The sequence below is a fragment of the Tripterygium wilfordii genome, chromosome 16, assembly GCF_013401445.1.
Source record: "Tripterygium wilfordii isolate XIE 37 chromosome 16, ASM1340144v1, whole genome shotgun sequence".
NCBI classification, from domain to species: domain Eukaryota; kingdom Viridiplantae; phylum Streptophyta; class Magnoliopsida; order Celastrales; family Celastraceae; genus Tripterygium; species Tripterygium wilfordii.
In genome coordinates, this window is record NC_052247.1 from 37,400 (window position 1) to 49,563 (window position 12,164).

Genomic DNA, 12,164 nt, shown 5'->3' on the forward strand with positions numbered 1-12,164 from the left:
ATTGTTGGCACGACAGGGATGTTTCCTCCAACCACGTTGGCAGTCATGTTTTCTCCCACGTTAGTCATAGTGATAACTACAAATTAACACACCAAAAATTAGTAAAAGTTTCAATTCGAGGAATGAACCATAAACATAAACGGGTTTAGTCTTAAGATTGTTGTCCACACGTGGGTGTTTATGGGATATTAAGAATTGAAACATGTAGAAACGAAACCAAAATGAGGAAACAACATTACCATATTACCGATCAATTGAATGATACATTACCAACGAAGAACAGAAAAGAATATTGAATGAAAAAGCCAAGCCCAGAGTAGTCTCTGTCTCCTTAAGACTAAATCGCCCCCCACCGTCGGTTTGCGTCTCTCAGGATAGAATGGCCACAGCTCTGCACGGAATGGAAGCTTCAAACCGGGCAACTCTTAACTCTCTCTAAGAACAAAATGCGAGAATAATCAAAACAATTTAATCTGTATGGATTGGGCTGGAAGTCTGCTGACCTGTGGGCCAATCAAGGAAGATCTGGAGTAGCCTGAGAGCCCCATTGGTCTGTAGTCCAAAAGGAAAGACCCGGACTAATCTGGCCCATCACACACACACACGCGCGAACCGGACCGGCCGGCCGGACGGCGGCGCGCGCGCGTGTGGTCATTTTTGCATAAGGTGCATTCTTTCCCTCCCACAAAAGCTTGGGTGCCCTTGGGCCCAAGCCATTAGTTCAACCCTCACTCCTATAAACAAGAGTTGGTTCACTAAATCCTCCAATGTGGGACCTTTATTCTTCCTCAAACTTAGTCATGCTCAAATGGCTTACTTTGAAATAACATTTCATTCACTATATTCATGGCTTTGAACAAGTGAACACACATGATTATTCTCCACATGAAACTCAATAAATTCATGTTTAGTTCCAACATATCCAATGATTGGATATCATTTCAATTCATGGTCAAAGACATGAATTTCCAACATCTATATGGGCAAGTATGATCTCTATATACATCTTTTTGGATTCATTTATGGTTCTCTTGGCTGTTCTTCCATTTTTGTTTTGAATTCTTGATATTGATGGCTGGTTGCAGGAAAATCCTATCTTTGAAAGGATTCCTGCTAAACTAATGACAACATTGAGACGCCATTTTGACCGCAACAGCCCTATGAAAATAATTATCGATCAAATTGTCCAAGGTCCACAAGATTGAACTTGTTTTCAAGCTGGATGAAATTAATTGAAAGATTTTTGGACTTCAACAATTCAGTTACCTTATCTAAATATGTTATTAGCACAAACCTAAAAATCTCAGTTAACTAGTATTTTCATTTAATAGAGTCGATCAAAAAAATTTTCACATGCCAAGTCAATCCGTGTACATTTAATATTTTAACCCCGAGTTCTCCGATGCCTAGAAGAAAAGATGATAAAAGAAATAAAAGAACTATTTCTTCCTCTTTCAACACTAGACGACAACAATAAATTACAAAAAACTGGTATGAAGAAGGTGCGTAAGTAGACATAAGTACACCAATTACACATATGCATAAGTAATGTCCCTAACATTAGAAGGCATGAAAGCCAGGATCATGAGCACCACAAATATCCCCACAGGAACCAGAAGTAGCATGAAAGGTGGAGGCGGCAAAGGTGGAAGAATCAATGGGAGGATCAACAATGAAGCTGTTAAACATATTAGCAAAAGCAACGACTCCAAACTGATATAACTTGCTGGAATCAATCTCTTGCCGCTCCTATGCGACAATAGGGTTCGATGCAATTCCATCTTCTTCCCTCCTATCACATGAGGATAATCATGATGGTGATTGTGATGATTAGTAGTACCGGTTTTCTTAGTAGTTGCTGTCATGGAAACCTTCCTCGATCTCACATCCATAATGCCGCTTGAACAATGTTCTTCAAGATTTATGATTCCTCTTGGCAGTCTTAGATCCGATTCAGGAACTTCAATACGCATTTAAGATGTTCCCAATTTGTCAAGATTACAAAAACCCAATGCCAATTCCAGAAATTTCTTCCAGTGGGAATTGATTAATTTCTTGCAATTCCATCTGAAAGATCAGACTTTTCTTCTCCAACCCAGAAAGTAATTTACTGGTACAGATTGAACGCAAATTCAAAATATAAAATGATGCTATTCTGTTATGGCTTCAGGCACCACTAACACTAGAGATGTTAAAACCTCACAAACTCAACTATCAGAGCAGCTTCTTGGATCTCCATTCCTACAATGTAAAGCAGATTCAAACACTGTAACTAATTATCTGGATAACTGGCACTGGCAGTTGTCTCCAGTATCTTTACGGTGAAACTTTCCTCAAAAAAACCAACTGCAGAATAGAAATGTCCACTCAATCATACAGAATTCCACAAAAAATTCAACAAATCAGGAATCGATAAAACCCATGAGCAAGCATAATCTACCAAGAGTAATAGACAAATCTATACAGATTCAAACATATGATCTGAACACAGAATTCCATTAGGGCAAAGAAGATTTAAGGATTTTCCACCCTATAGATCCAATACGAGCAATGGCCAGAAACAAAGTTGTCTCCTTTTTGTGAAACCATGAACAAAAGCATAAAACTGAATGGCCACCAAAGAACGATCAGGGACTGAAACACACAAAGAGGAAGAGCGTTAGGTGAATGAGTAAATACCTACGATGCCTCGACTGGCTTTCGCTGCTGGCGGAGATGAAGATTGCAAAAATGTTAAGGGCTTCCAAATCAGGCAGCAACAGCAAAGACAGAACACACCACCCCCATTATCTGAAAACAAACACACAACTCTAACCCCCAAGCCCTGCTATTAATGATTCATAAAAAGAAGATTACTTGCTTGTTTTGATAATAATGTTATATCAGAGGAGAGCCAACGGTTGGATTCAGTGAATTTCGTATTCAAGTGGGGCATTGATTGCTGACAAGCAAGTTGCTGTTTTTGGAAAAGTGAAGGATATGGAGAGGAGTGGGACTGTCTCCCAAGGTTCACCACCCCTGGACTACTCTCTCTTTCTTTTTTCCATTTCTAGACAATCCTCTAAACAACTTAGCACCTAATTTTATTACATTATAGTCACATCTCTCTCTCTCGTGGAATGTGGTCCATTCATTCCTAATTGAAATCATTTTTGCCTTATTATGTTGCCAACATTACTACATTTCATTATTTTACAACATAGAGCTTCTATATCTTGTGTTTCAATTCATAAAGTAGTAGATAATCAAAGAAGAAAAATTAATCTATAAATATTGAAGTATCAGTGAAACTAAGTAGTTTTTAATCCTGAGTAAGGCCAGACAAATAGAATGCTAGTGAAAGGCTCTCATTTCATTTGATTAGAAAAATTACTCTTTTGAGTTTTGTTATAACAGTCAAGTCCTCATCTCTCTTATTTCTTTTCTTTTTTCCAACAAAAAGGAAAAAAAATTCATATTAAATTTGGTTAAATTTCGTTAAAGCAAGTTAGGAGGGAAAGTTGTTGCCAACTTGTTTAATTGTTAATTTGCATTTTCATGTATGCCTTCCTTGTTCCTTTTAAATGCTAATATATGCGGCAATGACTTGTTGCGAAATCAGTTCTTTATCTCATCACAAAGCAACCACATGTAGATGTACATTCTGTTTATTTATTTACTTTATTTTTTAAAAAAAAAGTTAGAAAACATGCTGTGTCCAAGAATTTTCCAAAAAATTGAAAAATAAAATAAAAATAATAATCAAGATAATCCTAGAAGCTAGTGGGCTTCATAATTAAATTTAGAGCCTACTATTTGAGAAATTTTATAGCTTCTTAGGTGAGATTGTACCAAATGGGCATGTCATGCATGTGGACCTTCCATATATAACTGCAGTTCAATGTATATGTCTCGATCTCCCATGCCCATGCAACTTGTATTAATTAATTAACATGGTATTCATGATACATGAACTTATGAGAGTAATAGTTAAGATTAATTGAGGAATATGCAAATAATATATGGACAAATACATGTATCTTCTTTGTTTAATCATATATCATCATAGTAATTAAAGCACCGAGGAGTACTAAATCATATACATAATATGATTACTGAATAAATAAATGATAAAAATCAAGTTTTATGGTAAATATTAGTCTAAATAAAAATCAAGTTTTAAATACATACACAAATAATGTTTATTTATTTATTGTTTTAAATCAAATTAAATCATATTAAATTTATCTTAACTGCCGTTCACACTTAACGGCTTGCACGTTTATTTATTTATTGCTTTAAATAAAATTAAATCATATTAAATTTATCTTAACTGTTGTTCACACTTAACGGCTTGCATTCCCACTAGGAGGTGTTAGTGGAATTTGCTTTAAAATATATGAGAATTAATTTTGTACAGACTATTATTGTGAGTTTATTCAAAAGTTATCGTTAGTAATTAGTATTAAGGGACTCAGAAAAGTTATATATGGTTTCTCATTATCGTCGTTTCGAATTAGCTTTGTGACACGACGCTTGGGATCTATGCGATTGAGGTCCCTCTTTTGCCTTTTGTTCTGTATTCAAGTAGAGGATTGATGGGTGCATGTTGCCGATCAGAGATGAAGCAACTGGATTCAACGGTAGCAGAAGAGATGTCATCGGCAAAGGGGGTTGCAAAACAAGTTGAGGGGCTGAGTCGATAAAGCTGAAGTCGGGCGAGTTGATAATGCTTGATATTGTTCTTTTGGACTGTCAGGTCAGTGATGATTGAAGATGATATTACTAGGAGGCTCATGTAGACGAGGGTTTATAGAATTATTGTGTCTGCCAGAGTAATGGTGAAGATTGAACAAATTATTGTTCATTTAGATGAGGATTTATAGAACTTATTTTTTGGGTGTGATTTTTTCTTTGTGATTCCTATTGTATGCTATTTTATATTTCATTTAATTTTCTTTGGTAGACCTTTCTTTCCATTCATTATTGGTCTTACTTATTGATCTTTCTCAAATTCCTCAGCATATGTTAGTTGATTAATATGAGATAGTAAAGTTCTTTATCACAGACCGCGCAAAGCGTGGGTTTCGCACCTAGTTATATATATATATATTCGAAAATGAGAAGATTTTTGGCGTCATTTTGTGTGGCGTTGAGTACTATTGTGATAATATTTTTGAAATGAGAGTTATATAGGTACTTACTTTTTGTCAGAATGTTATATTGGCAAAAAACTCCAGGTCACACCCCCTTCATTTCTTTTATTACAAGTGCAATGCCCTCGCTACCTGCGGTTAATTTTAAAATTAAAAATGAAAATTTGGCATTAATTTATTTAAAAAAATGGGTGAAAAAAGAATATATGTATTTTTTTCATAATTTTTTTTTCAAATCGTATACTTAATTAGTTAGAGAAAATATAGAAATAAAAGAGCATAGATGTTACCTTTCTAGCTCGAGTTATATGTCCTTCTTATCAACTAAATTATCATTAACAGGTATTTTCTCAACTACACCAACACCTGTTAGCAAACCCACAACATTTACAAAAGGTAGACAAATTATTTATTTATATTTTTAGCTATGTTCTAAGCTAATAAATTATTTATTTATATTCTGTTGTGTTATAAAATTTTCCTTTCCTATCAAAAAAAAAAAGCTAATAGAGGTAAAAAGTCATAAATTACATACATGACAAAACACTATTGTTGTATAGTCTGTTAATGATTTCATTGGGTGTTTGAAATTCGAACTTGTATTTCTTGATGGCTACATTAACATGATCCGTTATCTCCTCCAATTTTGTCGAACAAACTTATTGGCTATTACCTTTGCATCAAGGAAAACCATGTCAATACTGATTAACTCATCGTTCTTTTTTGCATTCAATGAATCCCAAATGGGAGTAATCCTAACTTGGATGTGCCTGTTATAAATAGATTAGTTAAGATTTTCAAGGTAATTGAGAGGCATGTTGTTTAGATTGTTGTCTTGATTTTTTCTTTTTGGCTTAAGAAAGTAGTTTGCAAGGAACATTTGTTTATTATTTATATAGAGAATTTAATATCACGTTTGTTAGTTTTTTATATAGAGAAATAAATATTATGAAAATTAAAGCAAACATGTTTATACATATTTCTAACTTATGCAATTGAATTAATTATATGTGAGTAATGTTATTTATTTATATAGTGTAAGTTAGAAATTTATTGTTAATCAAAGGAATATTTAATTTTAAAATCATAATATCATTAAGAAACCATTTATAAACAACATACTCAACATAGAGTGCACATTAAAGAAAAAGGTTTTTTTTACAATGTTTACTTGTTAACTTTATAACGTGTTTCTTCATCAATGTAGCAATTTTTTCCCGTTATTACACGGTGGACCGTTTCATGAATTGAAATGCTTGCCCCATAATGATTGACATTATAATTGTTAGCTGGTAAGAAAAGCAATTGATTTGAGCAAAATTGACCATGAGAACAATTATGGTATTTTTTTAACAACAAACAGAAGCTATATAATTAGTATTTTTTTGTGTAGTAAGGAATAGTTCTGATCACATTTTCTACATTTATTACAGTTATCATCAAGAAATAACCTCTAAAATTAACGGAAATTGTATATCAATCATCTAATTTAATTGGGTTTATGTCCATTTGTCATATTTTTTTTAATCACATTTATTTCATGATGCCTACTAAAATTCCTTTTATAACGGAAATTGCATGTCAATCATGGGGGAAATTGCATGTCAATTATGGAAGCAATTAATTTAATTGGGTTTTTATCCATTTGTCATACTTTTTTTTATTACATTTATTTCAGTTTTGATCATGATGGCCTCTTAAATTCCTTTTATACTCCTTTCGTCCCCTAAAGATAATCATACTTTCTATATTCGTCTGTACTAAATTATATTCTTGTTTTATTTTTTAGAATGTAATTAGTTCATTAGTTTCCTAAAAGACTCCTATTTAATGTGTTTTGTTATTACAGTATTAATTAGGGGTGTATTCGGAAATATATGAGTAAAATTGAATGTTGTAACTATATTAATTAGATTTTCTTAATCTGTGTGAAAAAAGAAATAGAACTATCTTTACGGGACGGAGGGAGTAATGGAAATTGCATGTCAATCATGGAAACAATTAATTTCATCTATACAAATATCCATTTATTTCATGATGCAATTGCATCAAGAAATATAAACAATGATATCGAAAAAAATCTCGACGAATTCATATCTCATGAATAAACGCAAATACCAGTTATGCACCAATCAATTCTTAAAGTACAAGAGCTTCAGATGAAATCAAGTTTCAAAGATTAGAATCACGAGGTAATGATTTATTCTTCCACTTTACCTGAGATTGGTGTGTGATGAGACAGAGAGACAGACGAGCTCCGAAGGCAGTGAAAGTGTGAAACTGTGACAGTGAGAGCTGAAAACGGATGAAGACGAAGGAGGTTGGACAGAGGGCGGGTTTCTTATGAACAGAAACAGATAGTCTAAATCATTAATAACACCACGTGTCGTTCTTGTGATGTCATTTGACTTGTTGCCGAAAAATCTACTAAATGGGAACACGCGGATTATCCGACGCAAGGAACGGAACACCTTCAGGCTTCAAGCTTCAGCATGGGGCTTTTCGCAACCCCCCTATAAAGTTCATGTTCAAGATTATTAGCAGATTTGGGCCATATATAAACTCATCTCGCTTAAAGCCCGTTATTGCCAATAACTGTACTATTCCATTTCTCCCAATTAATCACCGAATTAGGGTTGTTACGTGGAAAAACAAATTCTAAGTGGTATATGATGTTGCCAAGAAATAACGTTTAAAGAAGGTTCATATTCATAAGTAAGAATAACTAAAAAATTGTAGGAATGAAATAGAATTGGCGGGGATCAATCATTTTAGATACAATGAAATAATTACTTTTAAGATTGAGTTTTATGTAAGGAATCCTGAAAATGAATAAAATGGATAAGAGTTAATCACAAATAAAAAATATATAACTTTTTTTTGAAAAACTTTGTTTGATCAAAGAAATTCCATCTGTCAGTAAGTGGAAAGAAGATTATTCTTTCCTCTGCGCGTACACTTGTTTTCTAGTGCACCCTTGTTGGGCCTTTATATGGGCCTGCAATTTACTGTTGGGGACTAAATCCAGTTTATAAATAGTAAGTACTGAGTTCAGACCTTATATTATGGCCCCGTGACCTGTCAGTGTAAATTCTGGGCTAAATGCTGTTTGCCAATGCTTGCTTCTGGTATGTTGGGCCACAGAACTTAGGGAAAATCAGAGTTACATGTAACTACAACTTTGTCTTTCATATTGTTGATTTTCTCGGACAACTGTTCCATTATTAATCAATAGCCATTTCTTTGTTCACATAACGTCAAGTGAAGGTTTCTTGTGCTTCTGGTCACGTACTCCATCGGATAGTTCAAAATGTTGCGGATGTAACAACATCCTTCGTCAATAGGCCATGTGCTGGATGCCTGGATCAAAGATCCATCAATCAGTTAACTTAGGCTGCGCTTGGGAGGAAAGTTCGTGGTGGTTGGGGAGGGTTTTCACAGTTTGGACATACACGCTATATCTTAGTATGAGATATAAATTTTTTTGGGCACAAATAACTTAGCTTAAGTTTGGGGGCATCAGGGCATGCAATTGGCTACTTGTATTACAAATTCAAATCAAAGTTGAAAAGAAAAAAATAACAGTTTCTGAACATCCTGAATTAAGTATATTCACAATCTGGGTTATTCTAGAATTGCAAAAGTCTCTGCCATATCAAGAAACATACCACACATTTTGTGGAATCTGAACATTATTGGAGGCTTCAATACTGCAACTAATGAAAAAGAAAAAGGAGTGGGAGGAGACATGGAAAGCAAACAGAGACAATTAAGAGAAGCAATCGTATTTAATTTTAACGTCTAGTTACCAGTTACACAAGAGAAAATTCTATGACTTCTGCTTCTCACAATTTGTTTCTGAGCAGCCTTCTTTGTGCCATCAATCCCTGGTGAAAACCCAACTGAAAAATCTCCAACGGAGTTGGATCGTCGGTGATGACCATTAATTCTCTCTGCCTTCAATCCAGCAGTTCTGATCTTACGATCATTTGAAGTTCCTGTAGACGTATATGCACCAGTTTCACCATTGATGTAGAAGTCTGCTATGTTGAAGCTATGAGCTGCTCCAGCTGAGAGACACTCGTACTGCTTTCGAGTTTTGTTCTTCCTGACTGCCTTGAAAAATGTTGGGATCAGACCTTCCATTCTTGAACTTGGAGTTGTGCTTTTGCCCTCTTTTCTCCTTCTATATCCCTTGAGAATAAAAATGAACATTTGAGAGACTATTGGCTTGATGGGTTTGGTGGTGTATGACAGTGATGTATACTTCCCTTGACTTTTTCTTCCATTGGAGGACTGGAAAAGTCTAAGATGTCATTTTGACACTTGACTTTATGCATAAATAATTCAGACAAGTTGGTCAGAGTAGCTATGCATATTACATTGAATTGTGCATTGGTGGATCAAATGCCAGCAAATCAAAATAAATTTTTTTTAATGCAGATAAGAATTTGCATAAACAAACAAGACTGAACACTTTCTCACTAATAATATATTTTTCACGATAATAAACATCGTGAAAAATGGCGTGATACTCAGCACTCGAGGGGAAAGTGATTAATTATGGATTATATAAATTAAAATGAAAACTTAACCTCAAAAAACCGTTTCTTCTTCGACATTCTTTCATTAGTTTTTCTAATTTGGAATGACCATCCTGTTGTGTTGTTGCGACTTGGTCAAGCTTGAGGCTGCAATCAATAAAACAATTCATAATATGCCCTGAATTTCCTAGTTTTACCTAATCCTCTTGAAGATTTCTATCAAGTGACAGAATCCAAATCTGCAACAACAACTTTAATACAAACAGAAGCCATCAGAGAAAAATTATATATATATATATATATATACACAATATTTAAATGCAATGTTCTTCTATATCTTGATAGGCTGCGTGTATGTGCATATCCAAACATTCTGCTTGGATTTCGTCAAGAAAAGGAGGCAAGCGTAATACCCCACATCTACATGGAATTTTATATAATAATCCAAATTGTTTAGTGTGTTTCTTGACATCAACACATCAGACTCTAATAAGAAATATCATCTACCTCAGATAAGCATAATCAAGTTCAGTTGACAAGTCGCTGTTTTGCATGCATTGGACAGGAATCTTACCTCTAATAAGAAATATCATCTACCTCAGATAAGCATAATCAAGTTCAGTTGACAAGTCACAGTTTTGCATGCCTTGGACAGGAATCTTACCTCCAATTGCCCATATCCCTGCCTAGTGCCTAGAATAACCATCAATTATCAATATTAAGAGTCTATTTTTTGCTCTTCTTTTGATTTATAGATATTATCTTCTCTTAACCAAATGGTTCGTATCCTGGCTTAATACTTTATTCCAAACTGATTGAGAGTCTGATCTGCATCATTCCCACAAGAGAAAACAAATGACAAAAGCCTTATGTTTTATCATATATCTGACAATTCAAATGTTTTCTGCACAACTTCCATCAACTCAAGTCAGCTAAAGACATCAACTCTAGTGAACCGTTTTAACTTCTTGGTGTAAGTTTCCTCCTATTAACTTTGTTTGATTGTGAAGATGAAGTGCACCATATGCACACAACTTTATTTTGTTTCATGTCATCATCTTTGCTTACATATCTAACTCACCAGGTTTGCCGAAGTTACGGAATGGATCAATAAGTCGACGGTGAAGCACTGAAGCTCCTGCTGTCGTGAAATTGATATTGATCATGGACTAGCTTATGGCCTCATGAAGATATATCAGAATTATGCAGATCTTGCCGATGAAATTTGCTTCAATTCTGCTGATCAGCTTTTATAATGTTAACCGAATTAGAAACCACTGTTTTGATGGGTTGATGTCATGCATTGTACATTGCAGTTTTTATTTGACACCAGCCTTCTTCTTTGGCTGCTCTTGGAACAATTGATGTCTTCTAAGACCTGTAATTTCTTTGTTCTTTTTCATTGACAATGGTGACTTCATGAATTGGTTAATGGATTCAGACGGGAAACATGTCAATGGACTACGTTTGACTGTGCCAAACGCACCGAGTTAAGGTAGAAGCGACCGCGCTGACATGGTTACCATTTGGTTGTATGGTGCGGGGGTTAGCATCACGAGACTGCAGGTGGCCCAACCCACTTTTGATGTCAAAGGGTCCATTTGCGGTAGCACTTATCATACATAACCGATATGGTTATCATTTGGTTGTATGGTGCGGGGGTTAGCATCACGAGACTGCAGGTGGCCCAACCCACTTTTGACGTCAAAGGGTCTATTTGCGGTAGCACTTATCATACATAAGTCTACCATCCATAAACATACATATATAGGTGACATGCCACATAAGAAAGCTGAGTATGAAAATTCAAGAAAAATTAGATAAAAAAGTGAGATTGTGTAAACTACTCTCTGACACACATCACACAAACCGAGACCTAAAACCCCTAAAATCCCATAGATGTTTTCAATTTTTCATCTACTCTCACACACATACACGCAAATCGATTTTCCAGCAGAGAAGATGAGAGGGAAACACAATTCTCTATAGGGAAGTCGTCGCCGTCGTCGGGAGTTCGATTGCTAAATCGATCTGAGGTTTACATAGATCTTCGAAAGGAAGAAGGAGGAGGAAAGGTATGAACCCACTGCAGTATAGATCAAACTGATTTTTGTTTCAATAAACATCATGGATATGAGAAAAAAAGCATTGGATAGCTGATTTTCTAACGATGTTCTTAATATTACGTTTGTTTGAGGTCGCTGGAAGTACCAATTTCATTGTTGGGTTGAATTTTTCAATTATTTTGATATTTTTTGGGTTAATGACATGTAATTAATTGTTGTTTTGAGATTTCTGAGCTCAATGTCATGTAATTACCTATTTATTTGAGAGATTTATAGTTTGTGAGCTCAATGATATACATTTAGTTGGAAAATTTATGAGCTCAATACCATGTAATTACCTGTTTATTTGAGAGATTTAGAGTTTATGAGCTCAAGGATGTGGATTTAGTTGGAAATTTTCTGACCTCAATACCATGTAA

General features: G+C 34.7%; 2 protein-coding genes and 1 long non-coding RNA gene across 4 annotated transcripts; 1 reads left to right on the forward strand and 2 right to left on the reverse strand.

The window, feature by feature from the left end:
- Positions 1–1,422: 1,422 nt before the first annotated feature.
- Positions 1,423–3,038, reverse strand: LOC119980552 (ARGOS-like protein). Of its 2 annotated transcripts, none has more exons than XM_038823294.1 (2): positions 2,680–3,038; positions 1,423–2,241 (listed from the first exon to the last, which is right to left on the reverse strand). In XM_038823294.1, exon 2 carries the CDS (start codon positions 1,971–1,973, stop codon positions 1,530–1,532), a length of 444 nt encoding a protein of 147 aa, XP_038679222.1. In that variant the 5' UTR covers positions 1,974–2,241; positions 2,680–3,038; the 3' UTR covers positions 1,423–1,529. The 2 variants fall into 2 exon arrangements, with proteins under 2 accessions (XP_038679222.1, XP_038679223.1); XM_038823295.1 differs by having other exon boundaries at positions 1,423–2,346.
- A 5,686-nt stretch (positions 3,039–8,724) lies between these two features.
- On the reverse strand, positions 8,725–9,343 carry LOC119981138. The gene has a single exon (XM_038824172.1). It carries the CDS (start codon positions 9,279–9,281, stop codon positions 8,937–8,939), a length of 345 nt encoding a protein of 114 aa, XP_038680100.1. The 5' UTR covers positions 9,282–9,343; the 3' UTR covers positions 8,725–8,936.
- A 908-nt stretch (positions 9,344–10,251) lies between these two features.
- LOC119981419 lies at positions 10,252–11,111 on the forward strand. Its single transcript, XR_005464114.1, has 2 exons — positions 10,252–10,652; positions 10,764–11,111. It is a non-coding gene; the product is annotated as an uncharacterized LOC119981419 (long non-coding RNA).
- Positions 11,112–12,164: the final 1,053 nt, after the last annotated feature.

Coding starts and splice junctions, on each gene's coding strand:
- LOC119980552 (XM_038823294.1), bottom strand. CDS start 1,973: ATGCGTATTGAAGTTCCTGAATCGGATCTAAGACTGCCAAGAGGAATC.
- LOC119981138 (XM_038824172.1), bottom strand. CDS start 9,281: ATGGAAGGTCTGATCCCAACATTTTTCAAGGCAGTCAGGAAGAACAAA.